At 39.5% G+C, this 21,419-nt stretch overlaps 2 protein-coding genes across 16 annotated transcripts in view; both read right to left on the bottom strand.

Annotated features, from left to right (window-relative positions):
• LOC113037086 (protocadherin alpha-C2-like) overlaps nt 1–21,419 on the bottom strand; it is a 208,589-nt gene that overhangs the window by 111,426 nt on the left and 75,744 nt on the right. The window contains exon 1 of one of the 14 annotated variants that reach the window (XM_026194013.1): nt 15,184–18,234. The exons of the other annotated variants lie outside the window; for them this stretch is intronic. Within the exon in view, the coding sequence (XP_026049798.1) occupies nt 15,184–17,529 (2,346 nt within the window). The 5' untranslated portion in view covers nt 17,530–18,234. Of the gene's footprint in view, nt 1–15,183; nt 18,235–21,419 lie in introns of those variants that run through there. 14 annotated transcript variants of the gene reach the window in all.
• LOC113037260 (protocadherin alpha-3-like) lies at nt 6,752–21,229 on the bottom strand. Of its 2 annotated transcripts, none has more exons than XM_026194157.1 (2): nt 18,277–21,228; nt 6,752–9,917 (listed from the first exon to the last, which is right to left on the bottom strand). In XM_026194157.1, the coding sequence occupies exons 1-2, from the start codon at nt 20,632–20,634 to the stop codon at nt 9,912–9,914; spliced, it is 2,364 nt and encodes a 787-aa protein (XP_026049942.1). In that variant the 5' UTR covers nt 20,635–21,228; the 3' UTR covers nt 6,752–9,911. The 2 variants fall into 2 exon arrangements, with proteins under 2 accessions (XP_026049942.1, XP_026049931.1); XM_026194146.1 differs by lacking the exon at nt 6,752–9,917 and adding an exon at nt 14,356–15,183 and having other exon boundaries at nt 18,277–21,229.

The raw sequence follows: 21,419 nt of genomic DNA, 5'->3' as shown, positions 1-21,419 counted from the left end.
AATGACTGAGTCCACAGTTCTCAAACTCAAAGGGAGTGAGTTCCAGAGTCTGGTCGCCACTGATACATACACTCTGTCACCTTTTGTTTTTAACCGTGTATGCTGGACAACCAACAAGCCCTGGTCACAAGACCTCAGGGACCCGCAGGGGCGATAACGAAGAAGAAGATCACTGATGTAAGTTGGAGCTACACCGTGCAGGTCCCTATAGGTCATGATTATAATCTTTAAATGGACCCTGAACTTGACAGGGAGCCATTGCAGTTGAATCAGCAGGGGAGTGGCATGGGAGCATTTGGGATACTTTGTCAGAAGCCTAGCAGCAGCATTTTGAACACCCTGCAGTCATTCCAGGAAGGCATTACTTAAGCAAGTAAACAAGGAATTACAATAATCTAAATGAGATGAAACAAAAGCATAAATAATCATTTCCAATTCGAAGTGTGACACAATGGGACAAAGCTTAGCAATATTTCTTAAATGGTAAAAACAAGAGCGAACCAAACATTTAACGTGCGTGTGCAGCGTCAGAGCTGGTTCCTAATGGAGGGTTTAATATAAGAAGCAAGAGGGCCTAGATTTTAACCACGAGGGGAACAAATTTCTCAGGAGCAAAGACAATGACTTCAGTTTTATCAGTATTTAGTTGAAGATAATTATCAGCCATCCAATCTCAGCTGGAATCTAAGCAGGATTTGAAGCTTTGAAGCTTAGAAACATCAGGTGGCCTAAAAGAGATATAAAGCTGAATATCATCTGCATTACAATGATATGAAATATTCGGAAAAGAGCTAAGAAGTTGAAGAAGAGGGACTAAATACAACAGAAACAGTAACGGTCCCAAGACAGAATGCTGTGGCACCCCATAGGCGAGAGAGGTGTGCGTTTGTTTTTAAAACCGATGCATGCATGCATTGATAAAAGTCATTCTTCCTCTGGGTATAATAATTGAAACTTCTGAATAATTAATAGTGATTAAACTGTTGTATAGAAAAATTTACATTATTTGCTACCTAAAATATGAGAGCTGTTAAAAATAAGTCTAGTGGTTAAGTACACATGTACTTAACCTTCTTCTCTGTCTGTTGTTTGCCCATAACACGATAATGTTAGAGGTGAAACTAGAATCACCACTGGCAGTGTGATGAAAGGGTCAGATAAAGCAGTGAGAGGTAGGTGAAGGGAGGGGGTTGCAGGGGCGGAAGCAGTCAGCAGCACTGCTTTAGGTGTGTTCACTGCATTATTAAAGGGATACTACCACATACAGTACAGCCACCACATTAGCTTCTATATTGCCTGCATGTAATCATCTCATGCCTTCACACAGCCATCGGTTTTGTGTGCGTGTTTATGAGTAAGTGTGTGTGTGTCCTAAGGATGTATACTGTACTGTTGATCTGTGTGCGTGAGTAGATAGGGGAAGGGTGTGATCTAAACATGCTTCTAGGCGAGTCCTACCCCCATTTTTCCTCTCTCCCTCTGCACAGCTCTCATCTCCATAGCAACGCCATCTTGGGCACAGGCATGAATGCATATGTGAACACACACACACACACACACACACACTAATGCAGTAGCCTGTGTGTTTAGCTTTCAGAATGCGTCAGATAGCACAAAAATGACAAATTAGATTTCATATCTACTTCCACATTTTATCTGCTTGTGCCCCCCCCCCCCCCCCACACACACACACACAAACTCACTCAAGCACACACAAACCATACTCTTGCGCATACCTCACCAGACTGTGCAGGGCTGCAGTTGTAATTGGTAATGTAGCACTGCAGCGGCACATTCACTGTCACAGCACTTTTACAGAAGTGTCTGCTTCTCTTTCCACCCCCCACAAACCCTCAGAGAGCCTGACCTTTGCATTCAGCCATGCACATCCTACCTTCTTGGTGCCAGGCCTCTGGAGACCTCAAACACACACACATAGTCCCTCCTGCCATTTGCACATTACATCCTTTTCATATGATGAGATACTAATGTCATAGTGGGGTTTTTATGTGGCATGTATCTCATCATGACACAAGAGGGCAACCTACTCCTTGTGTATAAGTACTACTATATTATGCTTTTTACTTTTCAAATCCTTTTCACTTTGTGCACTTTATGCACTGGGCCCATTTAATATGCAGTGTCTGCTTATTGTCAGAAAAGCAGGTGTGATATGAATTATCCAGCACTTGACTATTGCAATAGAGTAATATAATACAATAATGGAAAAATTACTTTTCAATGATCTTATATGCATTTTAGCTCTGACATATGCAGATGTAAATTCACTATATAGAATAATATCCACTTACTAGAGAACTGTGCATACAATTATGTGCATATCAGCGTAACTGTAATAACATCTATGTACTGGAAAGCTGGGCATGCAATCAGCTGTTTACCTACTTACACAATTTGTGAAATAATCTATGACTAATATAATAAAGAGAGGAAGGATGCAAGAAAAGATGAATCACTCCTAGTTTTAAAACCAACTACCACTTAATCATTTATTTCCAAATCTGTGCCTGCCTTCACTGGTTTCTGGACTAAGTAGGACAGGGGCGGGTCCGCGGAAACATGAGCAAGATCAAAACCGGGACACAGCAATATGGAGCATGCCCAAACATACGCATGCACACAGCCCTGAGAGGCACACCAACACAATAGAACACAGTGTTCACTCATTTGGAAAACAATGGCACAATGCCCAAAAATCACATAATTAGTTACTCTACTGTAAAACAACATACAGGAGCAACATCCTGCCACTGCTACAGTGTGATTATTGTGTGTCATGATTTATCATAGACTTGCTGGGGAAATAAAACAGTATAGTGACCTATCAACTAAGTAAATATTAAACATAATCATAATCATAATCATCATACTTTATTAATCCCTAAGGATTAAGGATCCCATATACTATTTAGTATTTAGAAAACATTTTCCATATAGTGTATTTTGCTTTAAAATGTAAAAAAAAACTTCACTCTTCATTTTATGTTTTAATGTATTCAACAATTTATTTACACTAGCAATGTTTTCATTTAGTGTAAGAACCTCCATAAGTTTGATCAGTTAGGAAATGATCACTAATGTGCAGAGCAGGGCTGATCAAAGACGATGTGTTATTGAATCTGTGATACTGTATCTAATTAGTAACAAGCATCTGCACAGCATGAATGGCAACATTGCAGTCTGGAGTTCAAATACATGAAGGGCTGATCAGGCTCTGTGTGGTTTGTGTGGTTTGTGTGAGAGAGGTGTGAGAGTGAGAAATATAAAAGGTATGAGAGACAGCATGAATTCCATTCACATATAGTTCAGCATTGTGACTCAAATTTTAAAATGTGTAATTCAGCAACTGGTTGTGCAAGCAGAAAAACAGCCATGGATTACTTTGCAAAAACAGAGCATCAATCAAAGCTGTCAATAAACAGGAGCTTCAACAGGCTTTGGTAACAGCAAAGGTAGCACAGAAATCTGATTGGTCACTGTGGCTGAAATGGACAGTGATTGGCTCAGTATTGTGCCTAGCAACAAAGGCAGTGTTATAGAAAGCACCCAGAATTGATTTACTATCTCCCTTCTGGTACCCATGGTGACGCAGATGCAGCCCCTGTCTATGCCCCACCCTGCCTCCCCCTCTACCTCCACCACACCCTTCTTTATGAGCAGTCAGTACATAAGCCAAGGACAAGGCATTTAAACACAACCATATAAACTAAAAAAAAAGGATTGTGTTTGATTAAAAATCATATTTTGTTTCACACTGTCCACAGTGATACATTAAATTCAACCATGGAATGTAACATAGAGCACAGAAAGCATCTGGTACAGTCTGTCTCTGTCATCTCCTCCTCTTTTCTTTTTTTCTCCCTCACTCACACACTGAAATAGCTTGACTCAAACAATTCTCAGTGGGATTAAGAATAAATCTAGCTTTATATGCATGGATAACCTAGATTTGTCAATCAAACAGTTCACTGGGGAATAGGTCAGTGTACTGCTTTTGGTATGGCTGGAAATTGGGGACAGACCTGCTATCTGCAGATCAATACTGCATGAGAAACTCAGTAAAAAATAGCATTCAATATACTACCACATGCAGAGTGGTAACACGTTAAATAATTGAATGCATTGATATTTAGACAGGCTGGTAATATCCACTTGTTGCCACAAGGGGGAGCCTTTTAAAAAAATCACTCTCTTTGTTCTCCATTGCAGTTTCCATATCCACAGACAGACATAGACTGATATCAGAGGCAGGCAAAGATATAAAGCCTTAAATTAGATTAGCACCGTCACACACTTCCAAAATTGTATCAGTGCTAAAGATACACTAACAGGCTGTGTGTCTACTACACATTTCCTCTGCCTGCGGAAATTAAAATGTCAACTGTCCCAGATGGGAAAGAAGATGCCGATGTCAGCTACTGAGTCTAACAATACCTGCACAATCTCATCCAGCCTGATACATATCAAAACAAAGAAAAGGGAGAAGAAAACAGAGAAATTCTTCTATCATTTACAAATCAAAACAAGTAAAGATTATGCAGAATATATGGCAAGCATCGGACATTTCTACTGTACACAATTTACACACAAAGAGCTGCAAGGCATAATTTATCCATACTTAAATGTGTCATATATATTTTACACACACATTACACCTGCACACCATTTCAGCTTTGTGTAATATCTATTTTTACGTTCTTAATAGCCATGCAGCATGAAACATGCATCATTCAGAGGCGCATTCGAAGGGCAGAGCTTCGGTGGAAGAGCATAAAAAAAGAATGAATTATAGAGGAGAGCGCTGGCCTGCAGAGAATCTGACACTGAGAAATGACTGAGATGGTTCTGTGAGGTTGCTCCACTTTCCACAGAAATGAAGATAACTATTTATAAAAATAATAACTTGCCTACAAATCGTTTAAGCATACTTCCGTTTACCGAGAATAACAAACACCAATTTCCACTCTCATTAACATCAAAACTTAAACATCTACTTGTGCAGCAGCAAAAATAATGTTCCTTCTTAAGGTGTGATGATAGGGATATAAATGATCTGCTCTAAGTGTCACATATTGTTTGAGTGTTCATGTTAGTTTGCATGCATGTGTGTTTTTGGCTGAGGAGTGTTAAACAGTGAGGGAAGAAAAAACCTATTGCCACTTGCTAGTTTAATGTTTCCCCACATGTTTTCTGTCTAAGACTCACTGATACATGACTGCTGACATAAATGCCACCTTCATTATTGTTATGGCATTCTGCTTTAGTGTTACTCAATTCAGTTGCCTTTTTGAAACTGTGTTTTTTTATATATGTGGCTATTGTTTTTTTAATATGTCAGGCCCTTTTTGTCAGATTAAATATCAACAACATGCCTCTGTATTGTTCAGCACAATCCAACAGCAACACAAACTACAGCTTCTTACAGACTGTAAAGTTGAATTCACAGTCCTCTCATACCATATGTTTAGCATACAATATATGCAGCTTTAAAAAATAATTCAATGGGACAGATCTTTTTAAGTGGGTATAAGCATGCAAAGTTTAAAGTCAAGGACAAAGCAAATACATAACAGATTAAAGAAAACAACATGGTGGCAGCATGGTGGCATGGTGATTAGCACTGTTGCCTCACAGCAAGAAGGTCTGAGTTTTATTCCACCACCTGGCCAGGGCCTTTCTGTCTGAAGTTTGCATGTTCTTCCTGTGTTTGTGCGGGTTCTCTCTGGCTACTCCGGCTTCCTCCCATCGTCCAAAGACATGCAGTTAGTGAGGTTGGGTTAGATGGGGATGTCAGCTACTGACAGCTAGAATTACATAACTGGTAATTCTAAATTGCCGAAAGGTGTGAATGTGAGTGGGAATGGTTGTCTATCTCTATGTGTTAGCCCTGCGAAAGATTGGTGACCTGTCCAGTGTGTACCCTGCCTCTCCCCCCATGGTAGTTGGGATGGGCTCCAGCCACAGCCCTGACAAGGATAAGCGGAAGAGAATGGATGCATGAATAATACTACTACTACTACTACTAATAATACTACTACTACTACAATAATAATAATAATAATAATAATAATAATAATAATAATAATAATAATGCTGTCTAGCCATTAGCCTGAAGTTTAAAGCTGAGTGAAATCCTAGGTTATTTTATGCGCTGCTGTCTTTCAAAGCTGCTCTTCATGGCATCGTTAAGATGATTCCACCTAATCATATTGGAGGACCAACATAGTAGAATTATTACTTTACATACTTTACAGAAGCCCTAATCCAACACAAATGGGGATAGTGACAGTTATAGCAGATGAAAAAATGCTTGGATAGGAATTCTCTTTTGAAAACACCTAAAGCAACAGCAGCAATATTTTGGCACTTTTAAACATTTGGCATGACAAACTGCCAAAAGTACAGCTTTTTATATAATGCGAGGAGATCTAACATGATGCTTTCACAAAGGTCATGTGTTGCAGGTTTACACTGAATTGTTTCTAATATACTGCTTACAAAGTACTGAGTATTTTTATGCCATTTCACAATTTCTGTCTATTTCTATCATTATTCTATTAGAAGCATTATCACTATAATTCATTACTTTAGTTCTCTGCTCTAGGACAAAGCAAAGTGACAAAAATCGGGCAGTAAAGGGCTTAGGGAGAAATTACACTCCAGCCTTATCATGAGCACCTCATTTATAGCAGTCTGTTAACAAGCAAAATAAACACATTTTGTTATGTTGGTATCACGGTTTTTTTTTTTTTTTGTCTCTGCACAACTTTGCTCCCCTCATTCCCATTAAGCAGATTCTCACTTCATTATCTGTAATGCGATGCATAGATTATCTGGCCCAGTATCTACTGTGAGTTTTGGTCTGCATAAAAGACTGAGTTCATCTGTTTGCTAAATCCCTTTCTACCTGATCTCACTATCTACTATAAAATCAAGCCTTAACGTAATTTGACACACTATCAGCATTGAAGCAGAGGTACACAGTAACACTCTTTTTGAAACTAATGGTACGTCTCAATTATGTGGTACTGCAATTATAATATAATATAAATAAGAAATTTATTGCACTAGCCCTTGTACAGCTGCTGTTGCTCAGTTTGTGAGATTAATGTTTTAAAGGCCCTTAGGCTCATAGTCTCTGAATGAGTGACATGCTTTTGTGACTAAAAACAAAATAATGAGAAAGGTAATGTCTGACTGAACACAACACTTATACCAATCATTTTGATAAAATGTAAATAGCAAAAAGCATGAAAAAGCATGAAACAAATGTAATTAATAAATTCTGATAGCCATTTCCCCCAAATAAGGGATAGCTGTAGGTTTATGACCCACAAAATAATAAATGAAACACATTATTGTTAAATGTATTGTTTCCTGAAAACAGGAAAAATAGTAATTGTGAACAGCATAATGATTATTTATGCAGACCGCGAACAAACCGAAGAAATAATGCGATGACCAAAATATTCCCTAACATTAACCAAAATACCCATCCTTACCTTAAATCTAACAAAATTGAATAGCAATATGCAAATTCTAAGAACATTGTTCATGTAATCCCATCCTTCATCCTCTTGTATAAGAAGTATTTAACTCAAGTCAACAGCAACAAGCTGAAAAAATGTTACTTTGGATTCATATGCAGGCAAAATTATTATTATTTTTCCTCTAGGACCTCTGGCTTTGAAAAACAACACTAGACTTGGCTATGCTTCACGTGTCCCTACTACAGCCATAGGGAAGAGAGAGAAAAAGGTTTTCTAACAAACTCAGCTCATAGCTCCAGTTTATTGAGAAAGAGGAGGTAGAGTTGAGAAAAGAGGCCACCTATGTTTTCAGCGGCAAGGAAGGATTGTATAGCTTCAACTAAGCTTTGTAATAGCAGTTAGCAACCAAGTCAAACCAAAACGAACACCAGGCTGAGCAAAAAAACAGAGAACTGGGGGATAACAAAAGAAAGAGTAAACAAGCTTACAAAATGTGTCAGCCATTTTCTGTGAGCCTGCAGTTGCACAAAGCGACAGGAGAGGGCATAAGAAAGAGTATCAGCAAAAAGAAATCAGGATGCGTAGGAGGAGGAGGAGAAGAGATTCTTTGTTTAAGAAATGAAATGAAGAAATATGAAGACAAATACACTGATTGAAGAATCGAGGAAGAAATGGCAAGGAAATGAGGGAGAGATGAAGATGAGAAGGAAAGCACATGAGGCTGAGAAAAGTGGGGTAGTAATCAAGAGAACAAAGATTGGGGAAAGGGGGGGGGGGGGAGCAGTCAGTGGGAGGAGAGCGTGTGGTATGAGCCACAGCATCATCATCTTCCACACCCTTGTGTCATTGTTTTATTCATACACTACTAGATTTGATTGTGGGAAACAGAGAAAGGTCTAGGAATGAACAGACATGTAAACACAAAAACACAGCTCTGTGTGTGTGTGTGTGTGTATGTTTGTCTGTGTGCCTGTGTGACTACAGGGAATGTCATAGCCTATCATCTTTCTAATATCATGTTAAAATAATACTAGCACCAACCCTAAATGCCCACATTCCTGATTCATTTTTTATGACAGATGGTTCATCCTGAAATAAACCCAGCAGACCAACTTCGCAAAATGAAAAGCTACATGTGGGATGAGATGACTCACGTCCTGAACAGAAAAACTCACTGCATCACACACTAAGAAAAATGACCTGGAGGAGCTGAATGTCCATTTTAAAAACACAGAGAATACAAGGAGACTTTTTTACACTGTAGCTTTAATCACTGTTAAAATGGGCTTTCTCATGTGTCTGCGTCAAGTGTCATGTGATCATACATAAACACAAACACACACACACTGTGCATCCTTTCAGATACCATGGATTAATGTATGATATACCTGTACCCACCCAGGCTGTGCGGTATATGCTACAGTATATATAGTATTTTTGTTTGCGGCATACATGCGCATACTATTCCTCCATATCATGTGAAACTTCAAGTCTCAACCTTTAAGAGAAATAATAAACAATCTAGTTTGACTTTGTCCCATTGGTTTTCTTTGGGAAAAGTTTTAATAATATGACTAATAAGACCTATTTTAACGGGATAATGTGTGGTTTGTGTTGTATTAAACCTTGTAGAGCTTTTCTTTTAAAAGAAATTAGATTGAGAACATTTAGAGTGAAAGAGGGGTGTGACATGCAACACAGAGCTTTGCCAGATATACACTGCAGGAACAAAAAGTCTTGTGATTTGGTTACATTGAATAAAACATTAGCACATTGAAAGCTGGGCTGGAACATTCAGAAAGATAAGAATAAACAAGGCATTGACTTCACTCAAGATGTTTAGTAGGGGAACTAGACAAGCCGAATAGCCACACGGGGAAGAGGAACCCTGCAGCTACAGACTCAATCCCTCTAACGGCCAACATTTGATTCCATCCATGTGTGGCAACAAATACGGTATTAATTAGACAAGTATATGTCATTTGTGACCGTATACCTCATTTACCCCATTTACCCCGCAGTGAGCAGTGCAAGGATAAGAAGGCAATCCTCTTAGCAAGGCTACACCCAGCATCTAAACAGCAGACTCTGAATTTCCCTCACTCATTCATGCTTTCTCTCACAATTCACTAAATTCCTATTTCCTAAATCTAGATCTCAGGACACTTCATTGTGCTGTTTTTAGGTTTTGGTACAGGATAAATTAAAAGTGGTTTTTAAGCCATATGTGTCTTTACTAGTGTTCTGCTTAATGGCTGGCTGTCTTGCGTGTATCCTTGCCCTGACCCATCAGTCAGTTCAATCCTCCGGGCATGGCATGATGACCTAAGCACAGCAGCAGATGTTCTGGCTGTATGAGCACTGATGCCAAACAAGAGCAGCACAGACCAGCATCTGTTCTTATCTCTGTTGATTCAGAAAAAAAGAGGAAAAACAACAACTTGTAAACACTGCACATGGCTCAATGCACTTAACAAAGCTACCAATCACTCTGCATTACAACACACAGACATATATGTCTAGACTTAAGTACTGTTAAGCATTATGATACTATTAATATGACTATTGTTAGGAAAGTAAAGCATTGCAAAGAGAGCTTGACATAAAGACAGTGAACAAATCATCACAATGCAGTACACTAAGCAAGGCTCATATCATCCATCAAGGAGTTAAAGGGACACATGGAGATAGTGTATGCAAATGACTTTTTTTGGTGCAATGTTTTTAATGCTTAGAGAAGTTGACCCAGCTAAAGCTCCAGAGAAAGGCCTCCGTGGACTGATTCAGCTGCACTAGAGTGATTCTAAAATAAGAGTAGCAAGGACCAATCTATGGGACTCATGAGTCAATGGACTGAGAGATAATGAAATTGATGGCTTATATAACCAAGTGGTAGAGATAGCAAAGGGTCAGACCTTTTCAAACAGTAAAAATAAAAGACAGGAATTATGTAGGTTTTTTTTTCTTTTTGCTATTATTCTTTATGATTTGCTGTGTCAAATTTTGCTGGACACCCGATAAATTCTAGTTGTATCTTTATCAACACTAAAGAAAGTTTGACCCAAATACTGACGAGTACTGCCTCGCTTTTGCCATCTGACATTAAAGCTACACATGGCTCTAAATCAGTCATGTCCTAGTGCAAATGACAAGAGCTAAAGGAGCTATGCCAAGCAGTGTTGCCCCACAGATGTGAGTGCAGCCTGCAATTACATTTTTATCCCATTGACTTCTATTTTTGCCCTGTTTGTCCAGAAGCAACTGAAAAAATCCAGGTCATCTTCTTGTCATGTTTCTAGTTGATTTATTGTGTTTATTAAATGAGCTTAATCAAATAAGGGCATTTTCTGTACTGTGCGAGTGGTTCATGTGGTTGAAACTGCAGTGAGTGTCATGCATTAAACATACGAAGTGGAAATTTTAAAATTGAATATACAAGACTCAAAGGTAAAGTTAAATAGTTGAGTTTAACTTGACATAAAAACATCTTGACACAAAACACATCTTCGTTCAGCCCTTCTCTGAAACTCTGTTCAAAGTGCAGCACACAGAGGTCAACAAACAGATTATTTACTAAGAACACTAAAAGATGCATTGCTGCAATGCTTGTTGATATTGACATTAAGCTCCTGATTAACCAGCACCATATTGCCTAAATGTTTACTAAGAGGAAGTACAGATATGAACACAAGCACTCATAGCAGAGATACGTAGTAAATAGCAGCTCAGACAACTTGTTTGGAAACATCTACAAATCACGTGCTTCAGTTCAACACTAATAAAAACCAGACTGTCAAAGTCAATGTGTTCCTTGAATTCTTCCACTGAGCCACATCAGTTTTTCTGCAGTGAAAAGCAAATCCCCAATCAACAGTAAGTGATTGCACCTTAAAAATAAAAATCAATGTCCAGTGAAAGAAAAAAAAAGTTCAATAACAATGTGAATCTACTTAGTATGCTCATCATAAAATATAAACAAGCATGGAAGTTATTTTTTGTATTGTATTTTAGGTATTGTTGCAGAGTTTTGTGCACTAGTTCAAGAAAAGTCTAATTAAACAAAAAATATTAGATGCATTTGATCAGTTTAAAAGGCTGAAGTTGTCATAAGTTAACCTGATTATTTTTAAATACAGTTCCAGTTACCTAAGTTTTTGCTAAACATAAAATACATTTATCATTACTCAACTTCACAATTCAGTTTTAGCAAAGTTAAAATTGTGCATGCCTTCTTCTTTCCTGAACAAACAAACATTTGTGATCATGTTTTGTCCCCCCTTTCCATTTTGGGGTATAACACTCAAGTAGTGTAACGGCACTTGGTGAAGACTCACACCTTGCCGTTCTGTAATAAAGGCTGTTATTAAGAAAGAATTGTGTGCTGTAGGACTTTCCACAACAGCAGCATCTGAGAAAAGTCGGAAGTTAATAAAGAACATGAAAGCTTACTTGGAAGGAAACTCACTAAGTTTCTACCCCCCCCCCCCCCCCCACCCTCCTACCCACCGACACACACACACACACACACACACACACACACACACCAGTCAGTTTATCTGTGAAAGTGCCTTTGAATAAAGAGGATTAGACACAGTAGGTGATATCAGTGATGTGATATTGCATGTGCATCTATGGGGACAAGTGTGCATGTGTAAAGTGTGAACATGATGATGGTAGCTGTTTTTGCTGTACTGCACTATGTGTCCAAAATTAGATTACCATCACTGCTGCTGACCTCAATGTGAGTGGCGGCGTCTTCATACAAAGCTGGAGCAATAAGGGAGAATGTGCCCTACTGACATACAACAGCACATTCAGCATCCACTGCTATGACCCTACAGGCATGAGGCACAGCAGCACACAGCTTAAGAGCATGTGGCATAACCAGAGAAAGATTGCAGAAAGCAAGTCAAATATCACCCGGGAAATAAAGAAGTGCACCATATGAAGGAGAAGAGGAAGAACAGAAACAAGGAAGTGGGAAAAGGAGGCCAAGAGTGGGAAGGGGGAAGGGAACTACTGAGAGCAAAATCAGTATGAAAGGGGAGAGAGTGAGAGAGGGAGAGAGAGAGAAGCTGCAAAAAAAGAGGAAGGATAAGCAGTCCTCAGAGCAGAGGCAGAACAGTGAGCACTGCATGGAGTAGTATACTGATGGAACACTCATTGCTATAAAAGCAGAAAACAAAACTTACAGCAAATTGACAGTGAAAAAAAAAGAATGCAGGTTATTTTTCATAAAATTTGAGAGAGGGATTAGCTGCAGAAGATTAGGTGCAGAATAAGTTAAAACGCAAAGGCAAGTAGAGTGAAGCATGATATGAGTGTGTTTAGCTGTCAGCATTTTATGTGTTACTTTAGAAGAAAAGACACAAAAAGAAAGGTAAATAGGAGGAAAGTTGCTGAAATGACTACACACTACTGTTGTACATGATTGGCTTCTTACAACATTCCCAAACTGCAATGAATGCAGTTTAATGAGGAACGTGCTGTCACCTATTCAATAAAAGCAATGTATACAGACACACTTAGGTAACTGCACTGTAGATAACATTTTGTGTAGACATACCGCATGCAAACACAGTTGCAGAGATCTGCTGAGCCAGCCAAGCAAACAGACAAAGCCACTGGAGCAAGCAGCCACACCCCCACAGAGGAGAGCATACAGAATGAAAACTGTAAACAGTTTACGTCTTCTTACATCAAACTAAATTAAGATCAGCAAGTTTCAAATGCAGGAGTCATTTTTTCATCTGTTTTTGCAATAGTAATATACATGTTAAAAATTGTTTACTTACTGTACAACAAAGGTGCATCCCATGTGCTTGCATTAAAGTAATTACAGCTCATCCACTCCTCTTACCATCTGTTTTTTTCCTAACTATTAAAAAACAAACTATGATGGCGCAGGAATAAAATAAATAAAAATACACTATAATTCTTTAAAAGACTTGCAATCAGCTCACAGTCTGTGATGCAATGACATTTCCAAGCACTTATTAGTTTTAATGAGATGCTCTCATTTTTAATCACATCTTTTCTGGGCATCTGCTGTCCAGGCACAGCTTAGCATTGCTGCTGTGCTGCAACACACACACAAAGCCTGATTTCTATCTCTCTCACACTCACGCATGGACACGTGCATATAAAATATTCATTCATGCACACATACGCTCAGAGGGGCAGTTATTGCTAGCAGAGCTAAATAAATCTGGACAGATGAACTGCAGAGAAAGTGTGGCCAGCCTCTCTTACTCTGAATCTGAACCGATCCTTTACCTTCCTGTATTCAAGCTTTAGCTTGCTGCTTTATTTCACATGCTGCTCAGTAGCTTCTCATACAGCACCAGTTTTCAGCACAGACATATATGTTTATAATTTAAAATGTGCTTTTTTTCTGTCAGTTTCCTGTGTAGGGAATCTAACGTTGACCCAGTTTTTTGGGTGAATAGATTATCCTCCATACTATAAAATATCTAATTAAAAGCTAGAATATTCCTGCCTTTGCTATTCCTTTACTATCTGCAGCATGTTCTTTCTAATTTACAGTGCTGAATGTGGTATTATAATCCACGAGTTTATATAGACATAAACCAATTCTTATCAAATATTGTGAGGTTTCTATAGATGAGCTGTACAAAAGCCACATCCCCTCCCCCTACTCTACTGCTTTCTCCATCCCTCCCTCGTTCATCCTCTTCCACTGCTGTTGCTAAGACCGTTGAGTGCATGCTAGTCTGTGGAAACCAGTAGAGTCTGAGAGGTGGATCTCCCAGTGTGTTGCTATGGGCAACACACAATATTCGATAGAGAATCACCTCTCAGACTCTAGCTTGCAGACCTTCGCACATGTCATAGAATGTGACCTATTTTCAGTAAGTCAAAGGGGATCATGCACTCTGAAGCTTGTGTGCAGTGTGCTAAATATACAGTCTTCTACATCAGTATTTCTCAATTCCAAAGCACAACAAACCAATCAAATAAAAAAAATAGTAAAATTATATTGCTTGTTTTTCACTCCTGGAATGAATTCACATCCCTGCTGAAACAACCCCACCTGACTTGCTGCACATTGTGATGCACTGCACACCCGCCTCAGGCACTCTCTGCTCTTCTCTGTCTTAGCTCCAGCCATTCATGGCCCATTGAATCACCTCAACAGCATCAGCAAGCACAAACCACAAGAAATCTCATAGCCAGTCATTCAGTTGCTTTAAGCCCATGTAAGAAACCTCATAGACAGGAAGGATATATAGATGCAATTAAAGATGAAAAAAAAAAACCAAGCGTATACAGCGCAAAGCTCACAGTTTTTCATTCAGACTCAGACATAAATACATGCAAACCACAATAAGTGTCTGACTGGATATTTGGGTGATATTAGTATTATAAATAATTTTAAACTTCAAAAGCAGAGCACCATATTATGGTATAGACACGGCATAGAAGCAACAGTTCAATTTGCTTATGAATTAGAAGTTTGGACTGTGTGAGAGCTAACCAGAAAACCACATGTAAGGCGTTTTATCAACACACAGCCTACTTATTTCACACAGTGAATATTTTTTTATGCTTCTTGACGGTTCCTGTTGAGTAGATTATTTTGTAGGATCAGCTTCTTATTTCTGATTAAAATTATAGCATAACTGCCTAGAAATAAAATTGTCTTTCTTACCTCTTCAGATGTGCATCTCCTATCTGGAAGCACAAGTGTATTTGCATGACTGCCCGGAACTATAGTAGATCCTATGCTCATTCTGGGTCCAACTAGCATGTACCGCTTCTCTCCTGATCTGTACTGGATGCTGTGACACAGTGTCCCATCATAATTAGTCTCTGGCAGATATTTAGAAGTATAGTCTGTGGATTTGGAGCACTGCATTGCAATCAGCACGATGATGCTGACGAGAAAAAGCACAGAAACTGCGCCCAAAGTTATCATGAGGTAAAATATGACATTACTGTCCTCATCATCTTTTGCTGCACCTTTAACATCAGAAGCTGCAAAAGCCTCTTTGGGCTCCACAAGTTTGACAATCACAGTAGCTGTTGCTGAGAGAGAAACGTTGCCGTTGTCTTTGACCAGTATTACCAGTTTATGCTCAGCGTCGTCTGTCTCTGTGAATGAGCGAAGTGTTCTGATCTGTCCTGTATAGCGGTCCAAAGCAAAGAGACTATGGTCAGTAACTTCCTGCAGTGAAAAGAGCAACCAGCCGTTATATCCTATATCAGCGTCATAGGCTCTGACTTTAGTCACCAAGTGTCCTGCGTTGACATTTCGGGGAATCTCCTCCACACCTTGAGCAGAGCCGTTGGAGCTGAGTGGGTACAGGATGACTGGAGCGTTGTCGTTCTGATCCAGGATGAAGACGTTGACTGTGACGTTGTTGCTTAGTGATGGAGTTCCAGAATCTGAGGCAACAACTTGGAACTGGAAAGTTTTCATTGTTTCAAAATCAAAACTTTTCAGTGCCACAATTTCTCCATTTTCAGGGTTTATACTTAGAAATGATGTCAATTTTTCATCAGCATTCCTCATAATATTATATGATATATGGGCGTTATCACCCTCATCACAGTCATGAGCACTGACAGAAAATAAAGATCCTCCAGCAGCATTGTTTTCAGTCACATAAAACATGTATGGGTTTGTTGAAAACTCTGGACTGTTGTCATTCACATCTGATATTATCACACTTATTATCCTGTGAGATGACAGTGGCGGGTTACCAGCATCTTTTGCAACAATTCTTATGTCATACTTGGGTTGCTGTTCTCTATCCAGCATTGACTTGGTGACTAAAGAGTACATATTTTCTTGTAATGAAGGCGTTAATATGAAAGGTACACCTTCACTTACAGAACACATCACCTTTCCATTTACTCCTGAATCTTTATCATTCACACTTATCAGTGCTACTGTCCTTCCTGGTTTGGAGTCCTCAGGGACTGCACTTGAAAGGGATGTCACCTCAATTTCAGGTGTGTTGTCATTTAAGTCCACAATAGTTATTTTAACACTTTTTTCTGTTGCCAGGGGGACTTGCCCTTTATCAGAAGCTTTAATATCAATTTGATATCGGTCTTTTTCTTCATAGTCTATGGGCCCTTTCACAATAATTTCACCTGTATTACTATCGACTTCAAAAATTTCACGTAATTTCTTATTTGCATTATTCCCAAATGAATAAACCACCTCCCCATTTAAACCATCATCTAAATCTGTGGCATTTACTTGTACGATAGTTGTGCCAATTGGTGAATTTTCATCAAGTTCAGCAGTGTATGAGTCTCTGGCAAAAACTGGCATATTATCATTCACATCCAGAACATTAACAATAATTTCCATCGTCCCTGATCTAGCGGGCTTTCCTCCATCAACTGCTGTCAGAAGCAATCTGTGACTTCGCGCAGCCTCTTTGTCCAGCGCTTTATGTAAAAACAAAACAGGAATTTTGCCATCCTCTTCTCTATCCTTAACCTCCAAACGAAAATGGTCATTTTGACTGAGCTTATATTGTTGAATAGAAAACATCTCGCTGTCTGGATCACGGGCGCCTTGTAGCTGAAATCGCGCCCCAGGTAAAGCAGATTCGGATATCTCTAAATGCGTCTGGTTGTCCGTGAAGATGGGAGAGTGGTCATTTACATCTAAAACCTCAATGCCAACGTAGTGGACCTCTAAGGGATTCTCCAGCACAGTCTTTATGTTGAGAATACAGGTGGTTATCCGTTCACACACCTCTTCTCGGTCTATTTTTCTGTTAACGTGTACTATGCCGTTGCTGTTGAGTTGAAACAGGGGTTCAGTCGATCCAGAAACGATGCGAAATCCTCTAGCATGCAAAGCACTGTGATCCATCCCTAAATCTTTAGCGATATTTCCAACAACAGAACCCACCGTTAGCTCTTCGGGAATAGAGTATCGCAGCTGTGCGGAAGAAGAATTCATAGTGAGAGCCAACGAAACAATAAAGACGACCAGGCGCTCCAACAATACTCCGCATCCCCGTCTTGCCATGGCGAATTCACAGAATAAGTAAAATAATAGGAACAGGACGGTTAAACATTGAAATATGAATTTACACCGAAACACTGGAGCTGATGAAAACCAAATATTCCAGGATTCCGAAACATGATGTTTCCGAGGGTATCAAAGATTTAAAGCCATTGCCCCCCAAAGCGCAAGTGCACCCTGTCGAGAAATACTGTAGCGCAAAACTGCTGACGTAGAAGACGTACAGTCGGGAGTCGTTAATTTTCACAAACAGTGACACCATGCGAGCTGACGTTACAATGGAGATAATAAAAATAGTGTTTAAAAGCTTCAACTTCGTGTCGAGGGGTCAAGCAAAACACGGGAAAAGTGCACTCGACATCATTTCAACATGAACAAAATCATCTCGTTCAAACTCCTCCAAAAACATATTAATGTTAATTTTACTTCATGAGATATTCAAATTAAGAGAGACATTCTTACCTCTTCGGATGTCCCTCTCCGATCAGGTAGCATTAGTGTATTTGCATGGTAGATCCTATACTCATAGGATACTCATACTCATCAGTTTGTGTGATGAATATACACTACACATTTGTGTTCTATTTCTATTCAGCTGTTATAAAGAAAAAGTTTAACGCAGCACTTTGAACATATTTATATCAACCGAATTCAAACTCTAAATATGTAGAGTCAGTATTTGGAGTGTCTGAGAATTGTGAACTACTCAAAAAAAAAAAAAAAATCCTGTTAAAATAAAGCCTTTCTTACCTCTTCAGATGTGCATCTCCTATCTGGAAGCACAAGTGTATTTGCATGGCTACCCGGAACTATAGTAGATCCTATACTCATTCTGGGTCCAACTAGCATGTACCGCTTCTCTCCTGATCTGTACTGGATGCTGTTACACAGTGTCCCATCATAATTAGTCTCTGGTAGATATTTAGAAGTATAGTCTGTGGATTTGGAGCACTGCATCGCAATCAGCACGATGATGCTGACGAGAAAAAGTACAGAAACTGCGCCCAAAGTTATCATGAGGTAAAATATCACGTTATTGTCGTCCTCATCATCTTTTGCTGCACTTTTAACATCAGAAGCCGCAAAAGCCTCTTTGGGCTCCACAAGTTTGACAATCACAGTAGCTGTTGCTGAGAGAGAAACGTTGCCGTTGTCTTTGACCAGTATGAGCAGTTTATGCTCAGCGTCGTCTGTCTCTGTGAATGAGCGAAGTGTTCTGATCTGTCCTGTATAGCGGTCCAAAGCAAAGAGACTGTGGTCAGTTACTTCTTGCAGTGAAAAAAGCAACCAGCCGTTATATCCTATATCAGCGTCATAGGCTCTGACTTTAGTCACCAAGTGTCCTGCGTTGACGTTTCGGGGAATCTCCTCCACACCTTGAGCAGAACCATTGGAGCTGAGTGGATACAGGATGACTGGAGCGTTGTCGTTCTGATCCAGGATGAAGACGTTGACTGTGACATTGTTGCTTAGTGACGGAGTTCCAGAATCTGAGGCAACAATTTGGAACTGGAAAGTTTTCAGCGTTTCAAAGTCAAAACTTTTCAGCGCCGTAACATCTCCACTTTCCGAGTTAATATTTAAAAACAATGCCATACTGCCTTCGCTGTTGTCCCGATAAACGTGATATGAAATACGCGCATTATCACTATCATCACAATCGGACGCCTTTACTGAAAATAATTGTGCACCTAAATCGTTATTTTCAGTGATGTAAAATATGTAAGGACTGACTGAAAACTGAGGCCTGTTGTCGTTCACGTCTGATATCGCCACAGTTATTGTCTTTTCACTTAAGAGTGATGGAACACCAGCATCCTTTGCAACAACTGTAAGTTCATAAAAATACCTTTCTTCTCTGTCCAGCAGTGACTTGGTCACTATGGCGTACATATTATCTTGGAGGGATGGCGATATAGCAAAAGGAACATCCTCAGGTATGAAACAGGAGACTTTCCCACTGGGACCTGAATCTAAATCATTCACGCTGATCAAAGCTACTGTTGTTCCAATCCTACAGTCTTCGGGAACTGACTTAGAAAATGACGTGACTTCAATCTCGGGTGGGTTATCGTTCAGGTCGATTACCTTTATTATCACACTTTTGTCTGTTGATAAAGGGATTGTCCCCTCATCAGACGCTCTTATATCAATTTCATAGCGTTCATTTTCTTCGTAATCAATTTCACCAGTCACTTTAATTTCCCCTGTGCTCGAGTCTATATAAAACCGTTTTTGCAGTTTGATTTCTACTTCCTTACCAAAAGAGTAAACAATTTTACCGTTTGCTCCTTCATCTAAATCTGTGGCATTCACCCGAATGACTAGCGTGCCGGGGGCTGCGTTTTCATTCAGCGTAGCAGAGTATACATCTTGTGTAAAAACAGGTGCATTGTCGTTAACATCAAGTACCTCAATCAGTATTTGCGTTGTCCCAGACTTTGGCGGTCTCCCCCCATCAATAGCGGTAAGGAGAAGCGTGTGCTCTCTCGCAGCCTCTCTATCTAACTGCTTCTGTAAAACTAGAAATGGCATTTTACCATCATCTCTATCTTTTAACTCCAAACGAAAGTGATCACTGTGACTTAGTTTATACTGGTGAACAGAGAACTGGCTACCGTCTGGGTCTCGTGCAGGTTGCAGCTGAAATCTTGCACCCGGTATCGTTGATTCAAATATTTCAAGTCGTTTCTCTTTCTCTGGAAAGATGGGGGAGTGGTCGTTTATATCCACCACCTCTACGGTCACATAATGGATTTCCAGAGGATTTTCTAGCACTGTTTTAAGGTTTATTACACAATCGAGTCTTCGTTCGCAAATCTCTTCCCTGTCCACTTTCCTGCTCACATACAGAACACCGTCGTCTTGATTCAAATGAAAAAGGGGTTCCTTTGAACTGCCAACAATGCGGTACTTTCTTTCCTTCAGCGTAACCTTATCAATCCCCGCGTCTTTCGCAATGTTTCCAACAACACTTCCTTCTTTAACCTCTTCAGAGATGGAATATCTGATCTGAGCCGAGGCTTCGCTCCCAAACATCACCAATGCCACCGCATAGACTATGCATCTCCATCGCTCGATCCACGTCCGCCGTCCTCTTTGTTCCATTATGTGCAGAATAAAATTACGACTTCAGGATCAATTATTGTGTCGTTTACACATAAAGTGCAGCAGGGTTCCTTTTTAACCTGCTCTCCATAAATTAAACCTATCTGTGCACACCACCGAGAACGACAAGCAGCTGATTTCTTATTTAAGCTCGTTGCACGAAATGCCAAAATACAGGGCTGGACCAGCTGGTGACGACAAAAAGACGAAAACATTTGTAATTACACCGACACCATGCGATATATGACGTTATTGCAGCACCGTGAACCTAAGAAATGAAATAAAATCAACTAAATTCAAGCAACAAAACTATTTGGCAACTGCAGGAAACAAAACAGCGTTCTGCTAAGAATAAGATATATTATCGATGATTTGTAAGGTTCCTTCTTTGGAAATCTATATGAGTTATTTCTGTATTATTTCTAATAAAAAGGCTTGTAGAACTGAAACAACTTTCAGCACTACGGACAGCAACACTACCGACCACAGGCAGACGCACACCGACAAAGTCTGATACACTTTCAGCACACATAAATGTTATGGGAATTAAATAAACATGCGCGTTATAGATTTAACTATCCAACGACAATAAGACAGCATTATATGTATTAAAACACGGTGTCATTATCGATAATGACTTTTAAACGTCAGAAATTGCGCCATAATTTGCTCTGAGCACGCCCATCATTCTAAAAGGTCATCACTGTGGCTTCCTCATTTGGAAAATATAGAACACCCAGTAACTTCAGTGATACAATTCAGTTCCCTGCAATTCCTTGAAATCT

Source organism: Astatotilapia calliptera, chromosome 2 (assembly GCF_900246225.1).
Source record: "Astatotilapia calliptera chromosome 2, fAstCal1.2, whole genome shotgun sequence".
NCBI lineage: Eukaryota > Metazoa > Chordata > Actinopteri > Cichliformes > Cichlidae > Astatotilapia > Astatotilapia calliptera.
Note: the sequence above shows the minus strand (reverse complement) of the source record. Positions and strands in the feature narration are given on the sequence as shown.